Raw genomic sequence first — 27,571 nt, forward strand, 5'->3', positions numbered from 1 at the left:
CTCTCGAGTCCTCTCTCGAGTTCCCTCTCAAGTTCCCTCTCAAGTCTCCTCTCGAGTTCCCTCTCAGGTCCCATCTCGAGTCTCTTCTCGAGTCCTCTCTCAAGTCCTCTCTCAAGTTCCCCTCTCAAGTTTCCTCTCTATTCCGCTCTCGAGTTCCCTCTCAAGTCCTCTCTCAAGTTCCCCACTCAAGTTTCCTCTCTAGTCCCCTCTCGAGTCCCCTCTCAAGTCACCTCTCGAATTCCCTCTCAAGTTCCCTCTCAGGTCCCCTCTCGAGTCCCCTCTCGAGTCCCCTCTCAAGTCTCCTCTCAAGTCTCCTCTCGAGTTCTTTCTCAAGTCGCCTCTCGAGTCCCCTCTCGAGTCCCCTCTCAAGTCACCTCTCAAGTCACCTCTCGAATTCCCTCTCAAGTTCCCTCTCAGGTCCCCTCTCGAGTCCCCTCTCGAGTCCCCTCTCAAGTCTCCTCTCAAGTCTCCTCTCGAGTTCTTTCTCAAGTCCCCTCTCGAGTCCCCTCTCGAGTTACCTCTCAAGTCACCTCTCGAGTTCCCTCTCAAGCCCTCCCTCGAGTCTCCTCTCGAGTTCCCTCTCGAGTCCCCTCTCCAGTCACCTCTCAAGTCAACTCTCTAGTTTCCTGTGGAGTTCCCTCTCAAGCCCTCTCTCGAGTCCCCACTCAAGTCCCTAATCAAGTGCCGTTGGAGGCCCCGACTCCATGGCCTGTGCCGTTGGAGGCCCCGCCGACTACTCTTCTGCTGGGGGTCCTGCCAACCCTGTGTCCTGTGCCGTTGGAGTCCCCGCCGACAACTCTTCTGCCGGGGGTCCTGCCAACCCTGTGTCCTGTGCCGTTCGAGGCCCCGCCGACTACTCTTCTGCCGGGGGTCCTGCCAACCCTGTCTCCTGTGCCGTTGGAGGTTCCGCTGGGGGTCCTGCCAACCCTGTGTCCTGTGCCGTTGGAGGCCCCGCTGACTACTCTTCTGCCGGGGGTCCTGCCAACCCTGTGTCCTGTGCCGTTGGAGGCCCCGCCGACTACTCTTCTGCCGGGGGTCCTGCCAACCCTGTGTCCTGTGCCGTTGGAGGCCCCGCCGATTACTCTTCTGCCAGAGGTCCTGCCAATCCTGTTTCCTGTGCTGTTGGAGGCCCCGCCGACTACTCTTCTGCCGGGGTTCCTGCCAACCCTGTGTCGTGTGCCGTTGGAGGTCCTGCAGACTACTCTTCTGCCGGGGGTCCTGCCAACCCTATGTCCTGTGCCGTTGGAGGTCCTGCCGACTACTCTTCTGCCGGGGGTCCTGCCAACCCTATGTCCTGTGCCGTGAGAGGTTCCGCCGACTGCTCTCCTGCCGGGGGTCCTGCCGGCCCTGTGTCCTCTTCCGTGGGGGATCTTGCCGACACCTGTCCGACCGGCACTGGATCCTGTCCGGTCGACACGGCTCCTGCCCGGCCTCCGGAGCTCTCCGGTCTTTGCCCTCGAGCCCAGCCCCCTGACTCTTCCTGCAGCTGCCTTCGCCCTAGTGCCCGGTCCCTTGGGTTTGCCCGCTGTGGTCTTCGCCCCTTTTTGGACTCTGCCTTGCCCCCAGGCCGTCTGCCCGAGACCCCCTCCTCGAACTCTGCCTTGCCTCTGGGCCGTCTGCCCGAGACCCCTTCCTGGTCCTCTGCCATGCCCTGGGCTGTCAGTCAAGGCCCGTCCTCCGGACCCCCTCCACCCACCCTGCTGGACGTTTTGGATTTTTCTTTTGGTGTTTAGGGACGTCTAGTATCCGTCCCTTGAGGGTGGGGGTTCTGTCACGATATTCATGTTATGTCACGTTTTTATGTCTAGGTTTGGGTGTTTTGCTGTTCTCCCTGTCATGTTTTCCTCCTGGGTTATTGTCTGGTCCTTTTCCCTGTGTTTTTCCTCCTGTTGTTAGTTTCCCTGGTGTGTCTTGTTGTCTGATTGTGTTCACCTGTGGCCCTTTTGTTTCTCCTCCCCTGCCCGGCTGTTTCTCGTCTTGTGATTACCCCTCCCTGTATTTAGTATTGTCTCTTCCTGTCTTCATTGTTGGTTCGTCTTTTGTTGGTGACTGAATTCACCGTGGAGTGTTTTGTTTTTTCCGAGTTAGAATTAATTCTTTGAAATGAAGGTATTATCAGTGTAATCTGCATTTGGGTCCTGCCTGCTTCACTCTATCGTAGCAATTAGTTGTGAGCATATTCTATGTTTTTTTTTATTATTGAAATATATATAGTTCTGTTTCATATGAGTGTTGAGAGCTGTATCCATACATCTCTTCATGTTGCCCCTCAAAGTGCACCAGATTGATGCATTGAACTTCAATTTAAAGAAACAAATCTTCCCGGGGTGTGAGGTCATCACATATAAAACTGGTTCACATGGATAGGATACTAGATACGTGTGCACACTCATTATATACACTACACATTTTCCTTGGATTTGTTATCACCATAGTCCCTCATATATTTGTAGAAAGGCAGGAAATAATTAAATTGAGAAAATCTTTCACTGCGGGGAACCCCCTGTTTTGTGCCCCCCCACCCCCACACTTCTCAAACCAAAGTTACACCCTTGCGGGTAGTTATAAAAACATTGTCGACATGCTGTATGACTATCATACAGCCAGCAGCACCTCACATCAACGTAAATTCCCAAATATGCATGGTTTGGATAGAGTAGTAGCAGCTACACTCTAACCGGAGGAACACAACATAAGGCAATGTTGAAGCGCCTTAAAGCTGGTGGAGCATAATGGTGAATTGCTTAAATAGTCAACACTGATTTGACATCCACATAAAAGTGACAAATGATCTCTTTTAACCCAGGGGTTACAACATAAAAGAGATTTGAATGGAACCTGAGGAAAGTTGCATCCATTAAATGAATTGAATGTGACGGTAGTTTCGGCGATTAGGCCCCGTTGTGCAGGAAGTATCATTCAGGAGGGTAGAAACGATCCGATAAAAAAACCGGGGTCTAGACACTGGTGGTGGTGAGGATAGTTGGGTCGGTCTGAGGAGGAGTGGTTTAGCTTGACCCTGGATTCGGAGGGACGGGAGGTGAAAAGTGGTGGAGGAGGGTTGCGTTGAGTCACCTGAAATGACAGCTGTGGGAGTGGAAAGAGCAGAGTTTAAAGGGTTTGACGGCACACTATGATAGGCTCTTGGGAATAGAGCGAAGTGATTGGCTAAGCTGAAGAGTGACGCCCCCGGTCACTTATTGAGAGGAGAGAGAGTAGAAACATGGAGATAGAAATACATGAATGAGTAAAGACGGTCTTCCTGGTTGAACTTGCGCTGAGCTTCATTTCAATCAGGAGAGACGGTTTTGATGTAATAATACATATTTAATGCGCAGATACACAAATGAATGGGACAGTAGTTTTGGCGATTAGGCCCCGTTGTGCAGGAAGTATCATTCGGGAGGGTAGAACCGATCCGATGAAAACCCCCCAAAACAAATAGTATTGTGGAATGAAATGTACAGGTTTCTTAGCATACGGGCTGGATGCAGAGATCTATGGGATATGAATGGAAGATAAACAGATGGAGAGAAGAAGAGTTAATTGCATAGCATATTATTAAGAGTGAAGTTACTCAGAGGGAGCGGACCTTCAGCTCGTTAGAGCCAAACGATGACACATGTATTAGGGACTGGCTCGACACCGAGCCAGGCCCTGGTCGGGGATAAAGCATGAACGTATAAGATTGCTGAGATGAGTGGAAAGCATGTGGGGTTGTAGCAGGGTAAGGAGACTCTGCATATATAGGGCTTGGAGTGCATGGAATGCAGGTGGTGTTTTATAGGGGCTGGTGACATGAGTATAATCGGCTAAGAGAGCATGAAAGCACGGAAGTTAACATGAATGGGCTGGGGCGTACTATGATGCATGGATGATCATATCCTGGCTTGACACAAAGCCCAGACCCTTCCGGTCAAATGCATGGGGTTTTAGCAGGGGATGGTGACATGAATATAAGTAGAGTGCATGGAATGCACCAGGGGTTTTAGCAGGGGATGGTGACATGAATAAGTAGAGTGCATGGGATGCACCAGGGGTTTTAGCAGGGGATGGTGACATGAATATAAGTAGAGTGTAAGCAATGCACCAGGGGCTTTAGCAGGGGATCGTGACATGAATATAAGTAGAGTGCATGCAATATACCAGGGGTTTTAGCAGGGGATGGTGACATGAATATAAGTAGAGTGCATGCAATGCACCGGGGGTTTTAGCAGGGGATGGTGACATGAATAAGTAGAGATCAGGGAACATATGTAGGATGGAAGTTTCCCTAACATGGCTTTGTAAATAAAAATGTACCAGTGACTGAGCCTCCGTACAGTTAGCGAAGGCATACCAGCCCTTGCATACAGGGTACAGTGATGGGTTAATGCTTTACAGTTTTTCACAGATCTCAGTGCACTGTGATACGCAGCATCCAACTTGACCAGGCAATTGGCAGGTGCATTCATATAAATCAAATCACCATAGTCCAGCACAGGTAAAAAGGTCACAGTGACTAGCCTTTTCCTGGCTTCAAGCGAGAAACAGGACTTGTTCCTGTAGAAGAAACCTAGCCTAACCCTCAGTTTTTTAAGCAGGTTATTGACATGACGTTTAAAAGTGATACAATCATCAAGCCAGATACCAAGATATTCGTAACAGGTAACCACTTCAATTTGTATTCCTTGCGTAGTTACAATATCTAAAACAGGGTATTTGTGTCTTTTTAGCTTTTGAAAAGAGCATTACCTTGGTTTTATCAACATTTAAAAGAAGCTTTAGTTCAGAGAGCTGAGTCTGAATAATGTTAAAAACAGCTTGCAATTCAACACCAGCCTCCTTAATGGAGGGACCTGCACAGTGCATCACGGTTATCGTACGCATACAAATGTAAGGTTGCTCCATCTACATTTTCACCTAAACTATTGATGTAGATGGAGAATAAAAGTGGACCTAAAACAGAACCATTAGTAATTTTTAACCACTATAGGCCCATCTCTAAGGAATAAAACTAAAAGGGTTTTCCAAAAAACGTTTTTCAGAGTCACAGACTGTGGTGTTCACAGAAGCAGAGTTAGTGACAGAATGAAACAGAGAGCCACAGGACACAAAATGCTCATTAAAACAATTTAACATAGTGGCCCTGTCCGATATAGTGCCAGATGCTGTGGTAAGGCACGGAGGTAGCTCATTACGGATCTCACCGGTGGATATCGATTTTATGGGTTTCCAACATTTTCCAGGATTATTCAGGTTATTTGTGGTAACTGACAGATAATACTTAGACTTAGCACTTTTTATTTGTGATGTGAAGCTATTTCTTAGCTGCCTAAAGCGTAGCCATTCTACCTCTGAGCCTGATTTCCTAGCCTTTGCCCAGGCCTTGCTTCTCTCATGGAGAAGCTCGACAGCTCGCCTCTCACTCGTCACTCTGCTGTTCCTCAGCGCCGCTCCCCCTCCCTCGGGCTGAAATTATGAATGTAAGGTGTATAGTAATCATAGGTAACACGGCAGGGTCCGTTACAGTTTGTTTTCATCTGATTTCAAATAAACAAAGTCTTGGCTTTCAGAATATTAATCTTGTTTCGGCAAATTCAGATGATAAATACAACTTTGAAGCTTGTAACGGCATAATTACAAGCGGAGAAACGGAGTAACTTAACGTCACAGCAGGCATAACAACAGCCGGTGTTTCTCGTGAGTGTTTTCCCCGGGAAAAAAACACAATACACACAAACGCAAAAATACACAAACACACACACGTATAAACACACACACTCGCGAGCTTCCCCAAGACCAGTAATCCAAATGAAAATATCTTCCCTCTATAGTATTTTGATCATTAGTAATAATCAATCAGATCGATGGATTCCAGAGAAGAGAAAACTTTAAAGGCCTTTTTCTCAAAATGATGACTCTGTAACAGTCATTATATAATGTGACATATGTTGCTTAATATTTGGAGTACAAAAAAAGTCCTGATATCATCAGAAAGCTTGGAATCAAAATGTGTCTTCGGGTCAATGCGATGGAGCAGGTCACTTTGTATTAGGTAAAATAAAGCAGGCAGACATAACAGGAAGAATATGTACATTTTAACCGAATCAAATGGGACATTGTCACACCATTCAAATGTATCCATGTAAATTACAACCAATAAAAAAGCTTAGATTTGTTTATTTGTTACGTTGTTTACTTTATTTGTTACGTTGTTCTGTGTGTCAGCCGTTAACCAGATAGAAAGAATATATGCACTTGCAAACATGTCAGAAGAACCAGCGCAGAAGAAAACTAAATACAGTCAATCTAAACTTAAATTTAACAACTGGAAGGTCACATCCCTGACATCCACATCTCTGGAGCCTGGACCTTCATCAATCATAGAAACAGCGAAGCCAGATGAACCCAAAAGCAGCAGCTCTGCGACCGCAAAAACTGTCAAAACCGCCGCCACCCCCCCAGCCATCGTTGAACCGAAACGGGCTGGATCTGACTGCATGGATGTTTGTTGTCGGGACATTGAGGCGGGTAAAGCTGTACAGCTAACTGTCGAAAAAAAGGAAACCGCTAGATTATTTGGGAGAAAGGTACTTCAACGCAGAATGGTACAAAAACAGAGAGTGGTTAATTCTTTGCAAAACCACTAAACGATACTGATAAATTGCGATGTTAAAAACCTCATGATAACCTCACATTTTTTAACTTTGGATCATACCTGTATTTAGTCTAGAAAAAGGTAAATGTGTGCATTTTATTATAAAGTTGTGTATATTTACAGACTGTTGCAAAAACTAAGAAGCTTATAAACATCAGGTTTAAAACTAAAAGAGCTTTACAAAAAAGTAACACAATTAAAGATGTTTGGAGTTTTATTTGAGTTATTCATTTATATTTGTTGTCAAAGAGATGCTGATTTGAAACCGTTGTTACATACAGTTACGGCATTTCCTGTTTCTGCCGGAGAGAGGGGAGGCCGTCCCAAAGCTTGTGGCTGTATTTACTCCCTCCATCTGACAGGAGGGAGCCTCATGTGTCACTCCAAAGAGTTCACTCCGTCAAGGAGGGGGAGTGTGTAGGTGTAGGGCTTGGTTTGGGATTGGGCCATGCACACGCACTTCTTTTGACCCCCCCACTTCTAAAATGAATCCGACGCGCCTGGTTGGATCTGTTTGATCTGGATTTCTCCCTTCAATGTTATCATGCAGAGTGGAGTGGAACCTCGTCTAAAAGGGACAAAGAGGCTATCCTCAAAAAGGCACAAATGGAGGTGGCCAACATGCCTTGTTTGAGGAACTCGTTACCTGAATGGATCAGAGTTTTTTCTTGTAGCCCTGAGTGCCAGTCTCCATTTTCTGACCCTTTTTTGGGATCCCGCCTGGCGTTTGGAGGTCCACGGAGCCTCCAAAAGACCTCTAAACAACGCAATGTCAGGAAGCCAGCTCGTACTCCAGTACCGGCCCACACAGCCATGGTTCCGTGCTCCAGTGCCGGCCCACACAGTCATGGTACCGTGCTCCAGTACCATCCCACACAGCAATGGTTCCGTGTTCCGGTTCCGTGCCCAGCAGCCATGGTCCCTGCTCCAGTACCGGCCCACAAAGCCATGTTTCCGGCTCCAGAACCGGCCCATACAGCCATGATCCAGGCTTCTGTTCCGATCCCAGCAGCCATGGTCCCAGCTCCAGTTCCGGTCCCAGCAGCCATGACTCCGGCTCCAGTTCCAGCCATGGTTCCGGCTCAAGTACCGGAGTCAGCAGCCATGGTCCCGACTCCGGCTCCTCGTCACCTGTTGACTCTCCGGCCGACGCCAGCTCCCTGTGTTCTGTCGGCGTACCTGCCGACTCCAGCACCTCGTCTCCTGTTGGCTCTCCGGCCAACGCCAGCTCCCCGTGTTCTGCCGGCGTACCGGCCGATGCCAGCTCCCCGAGTCCTGTCGGCATATCGGCCGACGCCAGCTCCCCTTGTCCTGTTGGCGTACCGGCCGACTCCAGCTCCCTGTGTCCTGTCGGCGTACCGACCGTCTCAAGTCACCTCTCAAGTTCCCTCTCGAGTCCACTCTATAGTTCCCTCTCGAGTCCCCTCTCAAGTTCCTTCTCAGGTACCCTCTCCAGTCTCTTCTTGAGTACCCTCTCAAGTCTTCTCTCGAGTTCATTCTGAAAGTCTCCTCTCGAGTCCCCTCTCAAGTTCCTTCTCAGGTCCCCTCTCGAGTCTCTTCTCGGTCCCCTCTCAAGTTCCCTCTCGAGTCCCCTCTCAAGTCACCTCTCGAGTCACCTCTCAAGTCCCCTCCCGAGTCACCTCTCAAGTTCCCTTTCAAGTCACCTCTCGAGTCCCCTCTCAAGTCCCTACTCAAGTCCCTTCTCTAGTCCCTACTCAAGTCCCTACTGTATGTCCTGTGCCGTTGGGGGTGCCGCCGACTACTGTTTGCCGGGGGTCCTGCCAACCCAATGCCCTGTTTCGTTGGGGGTCCCGCCGACTACTGTTCTGCCAGGGGTCCTACCAACCCTATGTCCTGTTTCGTTGGGGGTCCCCCCAACTACTGTTCTGCCGGGTGTCCTGCCAACCCTATGTCCTGTGCCGTTAGGGGTCCAGCCGACACCTGTTTTGTCGGGGGTACTGCCAACTCCATGTCCTGTGTCATTGGGGGTTCCGCTGAGGGTCCTGCCAACTCCACGTCCAGTGTCGTTGGGGGTTCCGCTGAGGGTCCTGCAAACTCCATGTCCTGTTTTGTTGGGGGCTCCACCGGATTTCCTGCCAACACCTGATCCTGTCCTGCTGGGGGTCCCACCGACACCTGCTCCACCGGGTTTCCTGCCAACACCATATCCTGTCCTGTTGGGGGTTCCGCCGACACCTGCTCCGCCGGATTTCCTGCCCACACCAGATCCTGTCCTGTTGGGGGTCCCGCCGACACCAGCCATTGCTCCATAGGGGGTCCCATTGACACCAGCCCATGTTCCGTCCAGAGTCCCGTCTACGCCTGTCCCGCCAGGAGCCCCACCAGCTCCTGCTCTCGATCCCAGTGCTCCGGCGATCCAGCTGACACTGGATGGGTCCCATTGCGGCGTACGTCGTCCTACGGAGCTATACCGTCACCGCCTTCCTGTTCGCCCTCCGGAGCTGTCCCGTCGCTGCCTTCTTGCCCGACCTTGTGCACGGCCTCCTGAGTTCCCCAGCGGCTTTCGCCCTCATGCCCGGCCCCCTGAGTTTGCCCGCTGTGGCCTTCGCCCCTTTTTGGACTCTGCCTTGCCCCCGGGCCGTCTGCCCGAGACCCCCACCATGAACTCTGCCTTGCCCCCGGGCCGTCCGCCCGAGAACCCCACCATGAACTCTTCATTGTGTGGTCCTACTTCCTGTGTTTGCCTTCCTTTCTTTAGTTTCCCTGGTGTGTCTGATTGTCTCATTGTGTTCACCTGTTGCCCTTGTGTTTCTGCCTCCCTTACCCAGCTGTTTCTTGTCCTGTGATTACCCTTCTCTGTATTTAGTCTTGTCTTTCCCTGTGTTCCCTTGTCAGTTCATTGTTTGTCTTTCCTGTCTCCCTCCATGTTGGTCACGGTCAGTTTTGTTTGTTAATGCTACCTTGTGCTACTTATGTTTTTTCTTGCCATGTTTATGTTCATCAGCTTTTAAATAAAGCTCGCTTTTGTTTCTAGACCTTTTACCTTTTTTGTAGTCTGCATTTGGATCCTACCTTTTCCACGATTCTTAACAGTAGTTCTCATTGAACCATGTTTTTAAGTGAGCTGTGAAGGTGGTATATGTATGTATGTCTTTGATTTGAGTGGGTAGAGAGTTCCAGTTTTGTATTGCTGTGACCGAGAATTAAAACTGACCAAAAGTACTCTTCCTGAATGGGACTGATAGGTCGCCACGTGTGCTACTTCTAGTGGTCAGTCTGGTGTTGTTACGTTGAGTAACCAATGAGTTAAGAGGTGGAGGGGCTGTATTGTGCAGGATTTTGTACACCAGAACGATGTTCCTATATTTTATTAAATCTTCCCAACTCAGAATATTATGCTTGTTGAGGATGGTACAGTGATGGGAGCTGTTAGTTTTCTGCTCCAGTACTTTGAGGGTTTGCAGCAAAAAAAGAAAATACAGCATTGTGTACAAACACAATGCTGCTTTGTGAAAAACATTCCCTACTGATTCATGTATATTAAGCTGAAGGCAGGAGCGGTTTAGCCTGCTAGTGATCTGCAATAAAGCCGAGGTCAGTTTACCAGCAGACTTCTGCTTTGTATTGGCATGTTATCAAACAGTGTTGTGCGAGTTACTGAAAACCAGTAAGTAGTTACCATTACTAGTTACTTCATTTCAAAAGTAACTCAGTTACTTTACTGATTACTTACACCAAAAAGTAATGCATTACTGTTCAGAGTAACACATTAGTTACTTAAAAAAAGGGCTCCCATCCTATTAATGCCCTTATAGCCTTCATTTCAATACTGTTATTGCATTGGAGAATAATACAATCTGTTGATCAAGAAATAGCAATAGAAATAGTAGAAATAGCCTGCATGTGTTCTAAAACATACCGTGCAATGGCTTTATCAACTTTTCCCTGGCTAGCAGTCCCTCGGTTAAAATCCAGCCGATGTTGCTTAAGTGGAGGTGGAGTGGGGTCGGATGAGTCTGGGTCTGTGGACTTAGCTACTAGCTTCGTCCCAGCAGGTTATTTCTGCAGATGTTTCAACAGATTTGAATGACTTATTTGGGCAGTAGAAAGGATCTTTGACTCGCCAAGACACAACTTACATTTAACTAAAACGTTCTTTTCTTTGTGCTCGACAAAAGTGTGAGAATATCTCCAGGCGGAGAAACTCGACTTGAGCTCCGCCGCCGCCATGTAGTCTTGTTAGTAAACACAAACACGCCCACAGCGCGTCTCCGCATGTCACACAGGAAGTATCTAAGTACATTTACTCAAGTACTGTACTTAAGTACAGTTCTCATCTCTTCGCCTCGCTGTTGGCGCCGCTCCCCAACGTCTGGGAGCCGAGACTATATAAAAAAAATAACAACAGAGTAACGCACCATGTAGTAACGGTAACTGAGCTACTGAATTTAAAAAATAACGCGTTAGAGTACTAGTTACTGCCAAAAGTAACGGCGTTACAGTAACGCGTTACTTTGTAACGCATTACTTTGTAAAGCATTACTTTGTAACGCGTTAGTCCCAACACTGATATCAAGTCTCTGTAAACTTAACTTGGAGACAGGACACAGAGAGAAAGAGTAAGTCTGGCTGTGTTAAAAGTAAAAAATAAACCCACCTATCAACCTTATCAAGCTAAATAATCGTTTGTTTAAGCAATATTCACACAGATGTTTACAAATCTGTTAATGTTTTACAGGGATGTACAGACAGTTGAGGCTTCTATTACACTTTCTCATATAAAGTTGATTCTTTTTTTGTGGATCGTTTTGATGACCACAGAATGTGCTGGGTGAAGTGCATCAGTGAAACGTTTAGTTAACCGGTCTCTGCTCCTCTGTGTCTGTGTCTCAGAGTTAGATGGACCTTACCCTCCCTACGGCTACGCTGATATGCCTCTGGACAGCCTGCCAGTAGATCCTGATCTCCACGAGACCTACATCCCTGACATGACCTACGACCCCAGACAGGCCTACCCAGGACCACTCTAACAGGTAAGGCAAGTTTATTGATACAGCACCTTTCAACACAAGGCAATTCAAAGTGCTTTACAAAAAAGAAAAAGTTAATCATATATATAATTTATACTGCACTTAACAACCTGGGATACCAAAGGCAATTCAGTAATTCAGTTGATAACTACATTAATTAGATAAAAAGAATGCCTAAATCAAGGTAATTAGGACTTTGTCTTAGCATATGTAGAACATAATCTCTGACCAGGCTCATATGAAGGAGTTGACTGGAGAACGTGAAAGATAACATTGTCCAGCCAAACCTCTGCAGATCTGAGGATCACCGTTCAGGTTTGCCATCTTTGCTGATGTGAGCATGGAATCTCCCAAGCAGAACGAGAGACCCAAAACTGAAATTATAATGTTCAGTGTTTATTGTTTTACTTATTTTGCAAGCACATGGAAACACTGTGGAGTTTGGAAACTCCCCCACATGTGAGATTTAGAAAAGCAATGTTAGGTTTCTTTTAAGATTAGGTTTGTCACTTTTCTGCTCCATGCAAATGCTCTTACTTACTTACCTTACCAAGGCTTAAACTATTTAAATAAATTGATGATGAATGATACATTTAAAAAAATAAAAAAAAATCTTAAAAAACACCACACAACTCAGTAAATACGTTAAATGTTGACTTTATTTGATCATTTTACAGAAAAAATGCATGTTAACATACTTGTACTTTACTCGATTATTTCAATTTTTTTTTCTACTTTGTATTTTCGAGTTAAATGGTGTACTTTTACTCCACCACATGTATTTAATACCTTTAGTTACTTCAGAGATGTGAATGAATGATGTGAAATATAATCAAGTGTTAAATCAGGCTTTAGTTCCACCTGGAGTAAATCCACAAGCTACCCTGCAGTATACAAAGTCATTCAAACTAGCTGCACCTTTACCAGCTTTGAGAACACTTTCATGATCAATCATTATAAAACACATCATATATATTATTCTGAAATGGACCAATCTGCACAATGACTACATTTACTGTCGCTTCTTTCACTATATATAGATGCTAATACTCTTATAATTTTACTTGGGTAACATTTTGAATGCAGGACTTTTACTGTAACAGAGTATTCCTTGTAATTGTACTTTTACTTCCGTACAAATCTGAGTACTTCTCCCACGTCTGGCTGATATGTACTTCCAGGTCATTTCACTCCATTATGAACCTTCTGGAGCAAACTAGACTGAAACTCTTCTCAATAACTGACAGTTGCATTAAGGCGACCTTCTCATTTCCTGGGGAGATGTTAGACCACGGGGTACTCAGCCAACTTCTCGTGAATATCCCCACGCTCCCTAGAAGCATCTCATCCTGGACTACTCCAGAAAAGTCGAGAGTACAGCCCCTTTCCAGGAATTTGGTTCCAGAACCAGTGCTTAGCGTAGAGCTAAGCCCATCTTTATCTCGTCAGAACGTTTACCAGCCTGGGTTCCTTTCCCCTCCAGAAGAGGTGAGATCCACGTTCCAAGAGCCTGTCTGTAATGCCAGGGGTCAGCACGCCTCGGTCCAAACCTTTCTGGCTTTCAATACTCCTGACCCAAAGCCTATCCCTGCTTCTGGTGGTCCTACATGGCTATGTGTCATTCATTCCGACGAGCTCAATGGGTCAAAGCCCAGACCCCAGTGTGCTTCAGAGGAATTGATTGTTCTATTTCTGAGCTGATGGTTTCTCCTTGATTTCCATATTTTTCTAAGCTTAGCTCACCACATTCGATTGTTATTGATCTTCTAATCCCACTCTGGATAAAGTGAATAAAGGTACTTCCAAAATAATGAAACATTTATCCCTAGAGCGCTATACTACTACTGTGGCTTCAATGATGTTATTGAATATATTTCCTATAATATTTCTGAATCCAGTTTAGAATACTTGCTTTTTTTTGTTGCAGGAGAATGACTATGGTGAAAGAAAATGAAGGAATGAGCGAATCACAGGAAGAAAGACTGGAGGAATGGAGCGAGGAAGGAGTTGGAGATTTGAACTTTAAAGGCAATCAGCCCTATCCAACAAGTGGAAAAATACCATTTGTCAATCAAGAACATTTAAAAGAGGTTGCTTATTAAAAGAGGTTTATTGTTGCTGTAAATGAAAAATGTAACTTTGTTATAATGTTTTTCTGTGGGGTGGAAGTAAGGGGTTGTTTGGAGGCAGAGTTACACGGGTAATGTTTTGAATCTTGCAATTATTTTGTGACATACAGGAAACAGGAAGGGTTCAACCAAAATCAGCTAAAAGTTGATTTTGAATATTTTTGCATTTCATCTGTAAAGAGTTTCCTAGTTAGAGAGAATTTGAACTTGCTGAAATGTTATAACACCAAGGTTAGTGTGACGTTACTGAAGCAATGCCTGTTGCAATATAAGTGTTGTTTCCCACTTATAGATATCTCATTCGAAACAACCATATTAGTCGTAAGAAGTTCAATTTAAAAGTTATATATACCGTAGATAATTTGTTTACATACGTCACAAAAACCTTCACTATGAAAACTCTGAGCATCACTGAGATATTTTCCCGCATATCACGCATTATTTTACAGGGTTAGATTTTGTCCCTGATGGGTATTACTGCCAATCACCATTGCTACCAAATGCTACCCGTGTATCCTAGCCTTTAGCTGCTGTCTTTTAGATGTCTCCTCTGTGTATTTGAACTGTGCACATGTCCCAGGGTGTCCATGTGTGGTTGTTGCAGGGTAGTATCGTGTACGCATTTAAAAATTCTTCACCTTTACATACTGAAAAAAAGACTACAAATGCACCGAGTGGATATTCTGTTCAAATGACCACAGGAAATGGACGACAAATCTCTTTGGCAACTTCTGCTTAAGACTACACATCCTGTCATTTTCCAGTCAGTCTCCAGTGGAAATGGGCTACAGCTCTCTGATCAGTGTGTGCATTGTGGGTGCCATGGAGCACGCTGCAGAGTAAATATACGGTACCTGCACCGTGCTTACACATACAGTAATGATAAATGGCCTTTGTAGGAGGGTGGGCGCATTATAGACATTTGTCGATGACTGTATGTCATTATCAATGCAGGGGGGGGGGGGGGCTGCAGGCTCTGATATAACATAAATAATACTTGCTGCTGCTCACAGCACGTATTAAAGATCCAGATTGGTTTACAGCATATTTTTCTACCTAGCCATCACATCTTAACACAGTGTACATGGAATGCATTAAAACGTGGACATGTGTGGACATGTCTACATATGTGGACAGTTGGGTGAAAAACGCTCTAGGGGGAACCGTGCTTATAGTACAGGCTGCTGTGATTGCCTGCAGTACCAACAACAGCAGCCTGAGATGTTAAGAAAACACAATTAGAATGATTTATATATTGCTAAAGCAATCTACAACAGCTATACTGTTGCTGAATCTGAATATCATTACATTTTATTATTTTCAACGGTTTTGGTATACATTTTTTTTGCTCGCATAAAGGGCTATTGAAGATTTAAACTGCCAATTTTAAAACAAATCAAACAAATGAATAGAGATATTCAATATGAATTTCCTTTTCATGTAAATGTGTCTAAATGAAGTGAAAACATTTACATATTGTTTAATATGGCACGGAAAACACATGCCACAAAGAAATTAAACAAATTCAGTTCAATATGACAGTGAATGCGCACATCAAAAGGAAATACATATAACCATGTGATTTGTGTTTAACTTCAACTATTTATCAGATTTACATTTAGTCAACTTTCATTCTAGCAAAGTTTTTTTTTTTTCTTCAGAACATTGTTTCATGACATTATTCTCGTTCTTTATTTGGGATATCAAAGAGGCATTACTAAATATGTTGCTTTGTTTAAAACTTGTAGTATCATCTGATTGCTTATTACCCCACCAGACTTCTTTCTAGTGCTTTGCCACATTCACTTATCATAGCATAGGGCTAATTTTGACGCTTCTTGTGAGACTTGTGTTTTGTTTCGGTAAAAATGGTTCATATCGTCAGTTAGCTTAGTTTCTTGTTAAGTGAGTATGACACATTCATATTTTATAACATTTTAAGAAGCCCTGAGACAAAAAAAGCCCGTTAAGCCCCGCCGACGGGGGCTATGGGGCCTTAACAAGTTAAGTTGAGCAACCCCTCAAAAGATCACCCCAACACTGATTGTTAGTTAATTTAAATACCCATCAGTAAGAAAGGTATCCTAATGATGTGCTTTGTCTTCACCATTACTCATATTCATATTGAAAGAGGTGTTTCTTTTCTAAATCATTGTACAGTACCTATGATTGTGAGTCTGAGTGGTATTTGAAAAGCTGGGGTGAGGATGATTGCTGAGAGGAGAAGGTGAAGCTGAGTAGAGAGAGAAGAGTTTCAGGTGAGTAAATGAGAACAATACCGCCTACTGCTGGTTCTGTTCATTAGAAGGAAATCCTCACGCAGTTTTTATCTGCTAGTAAACCATTTTTCATGGGAAATTATTCGCATGAACCAACCCATAATACACTGTGACCATAACATGAAATATTCAATTGCAATATCCCAATATCATCATTATGCACTACTTATACATGATGCAATATATTTATAATATATTTTCGTTTATACGAAATGTGACTTCTGTATAAGCTATAGCTCTGTTGCATTTTTAAATCAAATCACCTACAGAGACATTTTTCGATGTGGCATATTTCGCTGGCAGCATAATACCACCTTTCCCATCCTGCACATGTAGTGTAGTATTGAACAGGGAAAAGAGTGTTGTGGGTGAATGCCGAAGAGATTTCTTTAGTGATGACAATCTTTTGTGCTAGACTGTTGTCTGGTTTAGCAGGAAGTATACATCCTACATTGGAAAATGCATCGATGAAGTGGTATCGAACTTTCAGAAGCCCTGGTTAAACGGCAAGGTGCACAGAGGTGGAGACTTGGAAGAGTATAGGAAGAGTCAAGGTACGCGCTCCGGAGAGCAGTGCAAAGGAATATGTGGGCGGGACTAAGGACATGCCTGACAACAAAGGAGCACAGCGGAGCCCTCTACTCATGGAAGCACTGCTGCTCTATGCTGCTCAGCTAAAAGAGAAAGTAAGGGATAGCAGTGAGCAGGCGGGGCCACCTTTAATGCAGTGGATGCGCGCGCATTCAGGTAGGCCCTCCCAGCTACGGATATGAGTCTCATTGAAAGAATGCGTGCATAGACAGGATCGAGGGGAGTACCCATAGAGTCCAGTAGAGGGCTCCGCTGTGCTTATATAACATGGGTTACCAGACGTAACCCTACGTTTCATTCCACAGGCAATAAGACTATTAAACACCTAAGCTCTGTTAAGTGCCTCCATAAACATTTTTCTGTTTTTTCTGTTTGCAGATTTTTCTATTTTATTTGTATTTACTTGCACATCTTACAACATTCTCTGGCACTATTTTATATATATTCTGTTATTTAATTCACTATTTGTATTGGTTTTATTTGTTTTATGTTCTATATATATTCATTTTTGCGCTGTTGGAGGAGCCTGGGACTTACGTTTTTCATTGCCATATCAACACTGTAGCTACTGTGCATGACAATACATCCTTGAATTAATCTTGAATCCTTTGTCTTCTCTGGCCTCATTTAGGAAAGTTCACAATTGATATCAATAAAGACCGTTTTGGATTAATAGATTGTTCTTTAGGGCCCAGAGATATTTATTCTTGGAATATATGGCGTGTCTGTCATAAACATTCATGCTTAGATGGAATAAAGTGTTGAGATTATCTCAAGACTGGGAGTTTTCACAATGCCTTTTTAGTTTTTATTGAAACAATTAAGTGACAAGGAAAGAAAGCTGTTCCGTGATGATTTCTTTAGGGTTTAGCTTTAGTAATGAAAATTACATTTAGTGAGGAAACCTTTCCACCAATAATTCATTGAAGTGTTCCAAAAATATTGTCAAGGGGAGAACACTGAGGCATGAACTCAATTGCACGACTCAAAACTCAGACTCAGATAGCGTTTCAAAATAAAGACTTTACTGGAATTTGCACAGTAATAAAACAAGGAAAACAAAACCACTCTTTCGAGGAAAACTATAATGCGATCTATAGCATAGGTCCGTGAAAGGTCCGTGAAAAGGTCCGTGAGGTAAGCCGATACGTGGTCTTCGTGAGACAACGAACTGACAATTAACAGGAGGGAGCTAACACAATATATACACAGGTAAAGGGGACACAGTTGGAAACAATCAGGGCGGGGAAAATAATCAAGGACGCAGGAGACAGAAAAGGGGCGGGGAGCGTGGAGGCCTGAAATGAGAGGAAGAAATAATTAAGGGTATAGACATAAAGCACAAGACAAAGGGACATGACAACTCTAACATAAAGAATAAACTTTCACAATAAGTTTCTTGGACATGACAAATATATTCATAACTGTAATTAGATGACTTGTTTTTCAAATATAGCGCTGAATACAGTTGGTTTTGTATTATGTTATAACCTAAGCTGCTTGTAACATAACTTAGATAAATAATTTGAAAATGAATAGAATAAGCAAGTAGATAAAAGCTGAATCTATAGTGGTTAAGGAGGGTTTCCTTGTTTTGCTCATTAGCTTAGAATTGAAGTAAAGGAGAATGGAGTTTTATGATAACTGTCATTTCTCAGATTTTTAAAGATAAATCATCAGTTTGTATGGACTTTGATGTAGAAATGGATCATGGTGGAGAAGAAATACCTTTTTGGTTTCAAATTTAAGAAGATTTTAAAGATGATGTTTATTTTATTTTCCTGACTAGAATTTTAAATCAGGACGTCAACTAGACAAAAGAGATTTTACAATATAGTTTTACTACTTTTGATGAAGTAAAGAATATGGGTACTTCTACTACCATTAGTTTGTTTCAACATTCACATGTTTCAGCATTCCTGACCATATAGACACCCATTTTATAACCCGTTGGGGGAGAGATTTAAATTGAGTTTTTCTCCAGTAGCTGATTTGCTGTGATTACAGCAGCACTGGATAGTTGTGCGCCACCTTTGGGTTGTACTCTGAATCAGTGTGTTGGTGAAAAGTTGAACAGAAGAAGTGTGCAAAGAATGCATCTCTGAGGAGGTTTTGACATGTTGCTTGTGCCTCGTTGTCAAGGCAACAGTGGTGTGAAGAGGAACTGCAGTTTTTGGGGATTTCTACTGTGCAGAGGACAACGTGTGTCTGCTGATTGTACCACATCAGCAGACACGCCAGAGGTTCCTCCCCTTCGGACATCCCAGTGCAAAAATAAGAGTTTCCTTGATCCCACTGACTACAGCTCCAGGGGACAACTCATCACTGACTGTTCTCATTATGACAAGATCTTAAAGGTCTCATGTCATGGCCATTTCTACTGATCATATATCTATATCTGTGTTTGTGTTTTATTGATTCCTCTCTGTTTCATTCTTTCCAATTGTGAGAGCTGGATCGCCACAACAAATGCTTCACTTTAAAAAAAATAAAAAAAATAAAATCAACTATAAAAACCATGCAATATGTGCTCTAGCGAAATCAGTCGCATTGACCCGAAGACACATTTTGAGTTGTATACACTGTTGGAAAAAGGAGATTCCTAGCTTTCTAATGATATCAGGATTGTTTTTGTACTCCAAATATTAAGCAAAATATGTCACATTATATAATGACTGTCACCGAGTCATCATTTTGAGAAAAAGGCCTTCATAGTTTCCTCTTCTCCGGAATCCATCGATCTGATTGATTATTAGTGGAGCAAATGTTCAAAGTAGTACGGAGGGAAAATATTTTCGTTTGGATTAATGGTCTGGTGGAAGCTCGCAAGTTTGTGTGTATGTATGTACAGGATGTGTGTGTGTGTTTTTGTATTTTTGCGTTTGTGTATATTGTGTTTGTTTCCCGGGGAAAATCCTCACGAGAAACGCCGGCTGTCGTTATGCCTGCTGTGACGTCAAGTTACTCCGTTCTCCGCGTGTAATTATGCCGTCACAAGCTTCAAAGTTGTATTTATCATCTGAATTTGCCGAAACAAGTTTAATATTCTGAAAGCCAAGACTTTGTTTATTTGAAGTCAGATGAAAACAAACTGTAAAGGACGTTATACGCCTTACATTCATAATTTCAGCTGGAGGGAGGGGGAGCTGCGCTGTGAGTGAGAGGTTCCTGTCATCTTCCCTTAACAAGCTTCAAAAATGTATTTATTGTGTGATTTTGGAAATAAAAGTTTTTTATTCTGAAAGCCAAGACTTTGTTTATTTAAAATCAAACAAAACACCCGTACCCCGAAAAACTATTTTTTTACGCAAATCCACGTTTATTTTGAAATGAGCCGTTGCGACTTCCGACTGATTTCGATAGAGCTGGTCACATATATACCATTTAAAATACTTTGCAATGTGACATATGTTAAAACCATAGACTGTATATATAAATGGACTTAGGCTCTGTGACGTCACCCATAGGATTCTGCAGAGTTGCCGAGAAGCCCTTAGTAGGCGGAGTCGGCCACTAACGGCTCGACAGTGACGTCAGAGTTCAACTCCCGCCTACTCCAGCCTGCTCCAAATAAGGGCAAAGAGGCGGAACCTGCCGCCACCGAGCTGGAAGTTCCAGAGCTAGCTGAAGCTACCAAGCTAAGCTAACATGCTCCCCATCTGCACACTGCCGTGGCATTTTACGTTTCTAAGGTAAGCGGACATGAAACTATTCAGCAAAACTATAAATAATAATCTAAGTTATTGAGTTTTTAGCATAATAATTCAGAATCTTAAAATCCCTTAACGTCTGGATCAGGGGTGTCGCCTGGACCTGAAAACATTCGGGCTTAGCCAGCCCACAGTGGCGGCGCTACAGTGGAATCTTCTACTGCAACACATGCACACACAGGCCGTTTCTCAATGTCGAGTAAAGCTGCTCCAGAGCCACTATTTCAAGCATACTACGTCATCGAGTGGCGCCGAGGGACTGTATAAATGCCCAGCATACATGTGCTACCAAGCAAGCCTCCTCGACATTGAGGAACGGCCACACAGTACAACCGCGACTGTTACAATGAAGGCTCGATAATCAGCTCACGGCATATAGGCAAGTGCTGTTTTTTATGAGTGGGGGGCGGAGCTCTCCTCCTCTAGGGGGGTCCGGGGGGATCCCCCCGTGAATATGTTTTTAAATATTGAAGTTAAAAGCATCAATCTGGTGCACTTTGAGAGCAACATTAAGAGATCTATGGATACATCTCTCAACACCCAGATGAAACAGAACTGTAAATAGATGTTCTTTTTCTTTATGGATATTTTACAAATCACTCCCCTTTCAAACTCTATTCTTGTTTTACTGCCATATAGTATTTTATAACTGTTTTTCCTTTGTTCTCTGATTGTTTTATAACTATAATGATCATATGAAGGTGTGCGGCGGAAATAATCTTTTGAATAATTTGTGACCAAACCGTTTGAGACCCACTGAGATAACTTAGACTAAAGTGAACTATCCAAACACTGAGAGAGTCCTTTAGCTCACCTGAGCCTCTCAGTCTGAGAGGAGAGGACCCTCCTCCAGCTTGTTGTGGAACAAACAGCTCCTTATGTCCGTTAGTGCAGCTAGCTAACCAGATGCTAACAACACGGTCCCCGCTGGCACCGGTCCCCCTCTCCCCCTCTCCCCCTCTCTTTCTCTCCCTCCCTCTCTCTCTCTCTCCCTCTCTCCCTCTCTCTCTCTCTCTAAGTATTATTTTGTAATAGCACCCTTAATCCATGTTTAATGTTACGTCCCATTGTGACTTCATAAGCATGACAAGCGCGGAGCGCTATATGTCTAATGTTGATTACGCAGCACTGCCATGCTGGTTCATGTCTCTGAATAAATGGGTGAGAGAAGAAAAATGACTGCGCATACTTTATAAGTTTAACAGGTTATGGGCCCAGGCAAAGTTGGACTCATGTTAGTTTTCCGGAAGAAGTTTAACGCGAAGTATTACACGGGACTTCTACAAACTATGTGGACCAATAAGTAAAGAAGTGGCAGAAGATATTACAAGCAACGTATTACGTCAGAACCCAATACTAACAAGCTAGTTTAGCAAGCTAATCGCTGTGATAACAAGATGGCAAGCAGAGCAACGGGAGTTTTCCCGCCACACCTTTTGTTCGATGGGACCGACGACCTTTGGGAAACAAGATTCTTAGGCTGCGTACATATCTTGAAATTAAAAGAAACTATTCTCCATGAACCCACTGGAAATAGTCCTGAACAGCTAGCAGAAGACAGGAAAAAGAATTCTGATTGCTATGCTGAGCTAATAAGACTGATAGATGATAAAAGCCTATCAATGATAAGACACAATTCCGCTGATGATGGCAGGAAGGCTCTAAGAATATTGAAAGAACATTATTCTGGAAAAAGTAAACCACGGATAATAAACCTCTACACGTCGTTGACCAAGCTACACATGACAAACAGCGAAAGTGTTACTGACTACCTTATACGGGCGGAGAACATTATCACAGGTTTGAGGGAAACAGGTGAGACCATGAGCGACGGACTCATAATCACCATGATAATAGGAGGACTACCTAACCCTAACCTTTAAGCCACTGGCTGTTCATGTAACGCAGAATGAAGATAACGTTACATTCATAGACTTTAAAAGGAGACTGCGTGTATACGAAGAGGCAGAACAATTTAAGAAAAAGAAACCACAGATAACGTGATGAAAACTAATGTTAGACAAGGCAGAGGCCCCGGCAGGATGTCTGCTAACAATAGAAAAGAAGAAGATGCTCATGTTATATGCTACAAATGTGGAATAAGAGGGCATAAGGCAAGAACATGTTACAGAAAAGTGTGGTGTGGTTACTGCAAAATTAACACACACGAAGAATCCCTGTGCAAGAAAAAAGGGGGACAAGATGGTGTCAGAAAAGTGAAAGAGGAGGAAAACAGCGAACAAGACCAATTCTTCAAGGCAAAGCACACGAAGAGCGGGAGACCTCCAGACAACGTAGAGATGAGAGGCATCATGGTGGACGCTGGAGCAACATCCCACATCTTGAACGATATTGAAAAGTTTGACAGTTTTGATGACTCATTACTTTCAGGGACACATTAAGTGGAGTTAGCTGACGGGACCAAATGCAGCGGAATAGCACAACGCAGAGGAACAGTGATCGTGTATCTGCTAGACAACACTGGACGACAGCACAGAGCACAGCTACGGGATGCACTGTACATACCTTCATACCCACATGACATATTCTCTGTGGCAAGAGCTGCAAATGGAGGAGCGACAATCACCTTCAAGAAAGGAGAAAGCCACATGGTTACCAAGGACAGTAGCAGGTTTGACATCCACGAGAGTGGACATTTGTATTACTTGCCAACTGTTAAAGAAAATGTTGAAAAATGTAGAGGGAAGCTAGACTCTAGATGTGAGAAAGGGGTTTTCATTGGATATGATAAAAACAGCCCAGCTTATCTGGTGTATTACCCAGAAACAGAGAGGGTGCAAAAGCACAGGTTGGTGAAATTCACAACCAAAAGCGCAAAAGAAAACACAAACATCTGAATCAAACATAGAATGTGGTCATGAGGATGCACACTCCAGGGCCATAGGCAATGATATAAATGTGGAAAATGTATCTAGTCATGGAATTCAGATTTGTGTGCCTGAGACTTTACTTGAAGACACTGAATGTACACAGCCGAGTAAAGCCACAGAGACTGTAACCAAAAGGTATCCACAGAGAAACAAAAGGAGACCAACTCATCTACGGGATTTTGAGACTGAGGATGCAGAGGACAAAGCACAAACATGCATGGACTTTTGCTACACAGCAGTCTGTGATATCCCTCAAACCTACAATGATGCCATAGTGTCAGCAAAGTCAAGGCAGTGGAGGAATGCCATGGACGAGGAGATGCGATCTCTGGAGGAGAACGAGACCTTCCACCTCACCCAGTTGCCAGCAGGTAAAAAGGCAGTGGGGGGAAGATGGGTCTATGCACTCAAAAGTGACATTGATGGATCAGATAAATACAAGGCAAGATTTGCAGCAAAAGGCTACAGTCAAAAACCAGGAACAGACTACAAAGAGATATATTTGCTTGATCCTGAGTCGTGGATGATCCTGTTGCTATGGTCCTGAGTCCTGGATCGCAAGGCCTGGATCTTGAGTCGTGGCTGTGCCTGCTGCTGTGGTCCTGGATCATGAGTCCTGGATGGATATCCTTGTGGATTTTCTTATTATAGACACATGCATTTCCAAACATTTGGACTACCTATGTTGTAAATGTATTATCTTTTCAATTTAAACACGGCATCTATTGCACGTCTGTCCGAGGGATCCCTCCTCTGTTGCTCTCCCTGAGGTTTCTCCCATGTTCCCCTTTAAACTGTGGGGTTTCTCTGGAAGTGCTTCCTTGTACGATGTGAAGGCCTAAGGACAGAGGCTGTCATATTGTCATACTGATATTCTGTACAAACTGTGAAGTCCACAAAGAAAAATGTAACATGTGTGATATTGGGCTATATAAATAAACGTTGATTGATTGATTTTCTCCCTCAGCTGATATGACAATTGTAAGAGTACTCATGCAGAAAGCAGCACAAGAGAGACTCATTTTACACCAGATGGACGTTAAGACAGCCTATTTGCATGCACCCATTGATTGTGAAATCTACAGGACTGTCTCAGAAAATTAGAATATTGTGATAAAGTTCTTTATTTTCTGTAATGCAATTAAAAAAACAAAAATGTCATACATTCTGGATTCATTACAAATCAACTGAAATATTGCAAGCCTTTTATTATTTTAATATTGCTGATTATGGCATACAGCTTAAGAAAACTCAAAAATCCTATCTCAAAAAATTAGAATAGTTCCTCAGACCAAGTAAAAAAAAAAGATTTATAACAGCAAAACACAATCAAACATTTGAAAATGTCCATTAATGCACTCAGTACTTGGTTGGGAATCCTTTTGCACGGATTACTGCATCAATGCGGCGTGGCATGGAGGCAATCAGCCTGTGGCATTGCTGAGGTGTTATGGATGCCCAGGATGCTTCAATAGCGGCCTTTAGCTCATTAGCATTGTTGGGTCTGGTGTCTTTCAGCTTCTTCTTCACAATACCCCACATATTCTCTATGGGGTTCGGGTCAGGGGAATTTGCAGGCCAATCGAGGACAGTAATGCCATGGTCAGTACACCAGTTACTGGTGGTTTTGGCACTGTGGGCAGGTGCCAGATCATGCTGGAAAATGAATTCCTCATCTCCATAGAGCTTTTCAGCAGACGGAAGCATGTAGTGCTCTAAAATCTCTTGGTACACAGCTGCATTTACTCTGGGCTTGATGAAACACAGTGGACCAACACCAGCAGCTGACATGGCTCCCCAAACCATCGCTGACTGTGGGAACTTCACACTGGATTTCAAGCAACTTGGATTTTGCTCCTCTCCAGCCTTTCTCCAGACTCTGGCGCCTTGACTTCCAAATGAAATACAAAAATTGCTTTCGTCTGAAAAGAGGACTTTGGACCACTGTGCAACTGTCCAGTGCTTCTTTTCCTTAGCCCAAGTCAGACGCCTCTTCCGTTGTCTTGAGTTCAGAAGTGGCTTGACCATGGGAATACGGCTATTGTAGCCCATTTCCCGGACACGTCTGTGAACAGTGACTTTTGATACCTGGACTCCAGCTTCAGTCCACTGTCTTTGAAGCTCCCCCAAATTCTGGAAGCGACTCTTCTTCACAATGCTGTTAAGGCTGCGGTCATCTCTCTTGGTTGTGCAGCGTTTCCTGCCACATTTCCCCCTTCCAACAGACTTTTTGTGGATGTGCTTTGAAACTGCACTCTGTGAACAGCTTGCTCTTTGAGAAATTTCTTTTTGTGTCTTACCCTCCTGATGGAGGGTGTCAATGACGGTCCTCTGGACAGCAGTCAGATCAGCAGTCTTCCCCATACTTGTGATTTAGTTTACTGAACCAAGCTGAGTGTTTTTCAAGGCTCAGGAAACCCTTGCAGGTGTTTCGAGTTAATTAGACGATTCAAGTGATTCGTTGAACACCCTACTAGTATACTTTTTCATGATATTCTAATATTTAGAGATAGGATATTTGAGTTTTCTTAAGCTGTATGCCATAATCAGCAATATTAAAATAATAAAAGGCTTGCAATATTTCAGTTGATTTGTAATGAATCCAGAATGTATGACATTTTTGTTTTTTTAATTGCATTACAGAAAATAAAGAACTTTATCACAATATTCTAATTTTCTGAGACAGTCCTGTATATGGAGCAAACAGAAGGCGATGAAGAAAAGTCAATAACCGGGGGAAACCTAGTTTTTAAGTTGCAAAAGTCTCTCTATGGTCTGAAAGAGCAACTTGCAGGTTAGAGACACCAGTGAATAAATGTGTAGGAATATGATGAATACACTAGATTTTCCCAAAAATATACAGAAATATACACTACACTGACATCTGGCGTTGTTTTAGTAAGACATTTTCACATCCGCATAAAAAAGCCTCCGCACGTGATCTCCCGCGTGTGACGTAACATGGGGGAAACAAGGGGGAGAGCGTTGCTGCCACCCAAGCTGCACCTGCTCCGGACCCGCCAATCCCGCCTCGCCCGTCGACCAGCCACCACATCTTGGCGCCGGTCGGCACCGCAGCTCCCGCCGCTTGCAATCCCTGTGAGACAGCCTCTGATGGCGGTCAACTTCCCAGTGACCTAGGAGATAAAAGTGTGGGCCCCAAATAGCCAGTGCTTCCCGTTTTCCCAAGACACAAAATTGGAGATAGAAATCGTTGCTTTTCTGCATTCTTTTATAACAAGCATCCGTGGCTGGAGTACTCGGTTTCAAGGGACGCAGTGTTTTGTTTTTGTTGCCGCCACTTTTCCAAGGAGATTGGAGAGGAGGAAGACACACTAGCTAAACAAGGCGGGCGATATTGGAGTAAGCTAACTGAGAGGCTGATAAAGCATAGCTCTTGTGAAAAACACAAGGCCTGCATGAGACTGTGGGAGGGCTACAAGGAAACTGAAAAGCATGGATCTGTCAGAGTCCACTTGTCAACCAGTCACCAGAACACAGTGGATACAAACAGGGAGTATTTGACAAAGGTCGTGGATGTCGTTAAGCTGCTGTCTCAACTGGGCCTCCCTTTCCGTGGACATCGGGAAATACAATGGAGAAAAAAGGAAATACAAGAAAATAAAAATGAAAAAAAGCACACAAATACAGTCGATACAGAAACAGATAAAAGCAAGCCGGATGATGATGATGAAACAAAGGGAAACTTTTTGAGTCTGTCTGACTTCCTCGGCAAGTATGACCCAAGTTTCCGCAAAATGCAGGATGAGAAGTACTTTAATTGTACAAGTCCAGATTTTCAAAACGAGGTCATCTCTTTGTGTGCAGAGCTAGTCAGAGAGGAAATAGCAAATGCAGTGCGTGAGACTGGTTTTTTCACGGTTATCGCAGATGAGCCCAAATCATCAAAGTCTGAACAACTGTCTGTGTGTATCAGATATGCAGAAAAGCTACAGGTTAAGGAGCGATTAATCTGCTTCATTGACTGCTCTGCCTCCCGAGATGCTGCTGGGATTGTTGAGGGTATCAAGAAGGGGTTGGAGTCATGTGGACTGCAGGACGTCCCAATAGTCGCACAGTCGTATGATGGGGCCTCAGTTATGTCTGGGCATTTAACTGGAGTGCAGCAGCGTATCAAGGAAGATTACCCCTTTGCCATCTACGTACACTGCATGGCCCATAAACTTAATCTGGTCCTGGTGGAATCATGCACAGTCAACAGAGACATCAAAATGACGTTAAATGTTATTGATAAGCTGTACTCCGTGTTTTCAGAGCCAAGCAACCACCACAGGTTTCTGGCGATGCAGAAAACACTCGAGATGAAGGCAAAGGAAATT

General features: G+C 43.8%; 1 protein-coding gene across 2 annotated transcripts in view; it reads left to right on the forward strand.

The window, feature by feature from the left end:
• Positions 1–17,223, forward strand: part of LOC307017377 (junction plakoglobin-like) — a 708,820-nt gene extending 691,597 nt beyond the window's left edge. Inside the window, exons 18-19 of one of the 2 annotated variants that reach the window (XM_079646967.1) lie at positions 11,495–11,634; positions 13,559–17,223. In XM_079646967.1, coding sequence (XP_079503093.1) covers positions 11,495–11,631 — 137 coding nt within the window. In that variant the 3' untranslated portion in view covers positions 11,632–11,634; positions 13,559–17,223. Of the gene's footprint in view, positions 1–11,494; positions 11,635–13,558 lie in introns of those variants that run through there. The other variant, XM_079646968.1, reaches the window with a different exon arrangement.
• The last annotated feature ends 10,348 nt before the right edge of the window (positions 17,224–27,571 follow it).

Source organism: Notothenia rossii (genome assembly GCF_949606895.1).
Source record: "Notothenia rossii genome assembly, chromosome: 8".
Taxonomy (NCBI): Eukaryota; Metazoa; Chordata; class Actinopteri; order Perciformes; family Nototheniidae; genus Notothenia; species Notothenia rossii.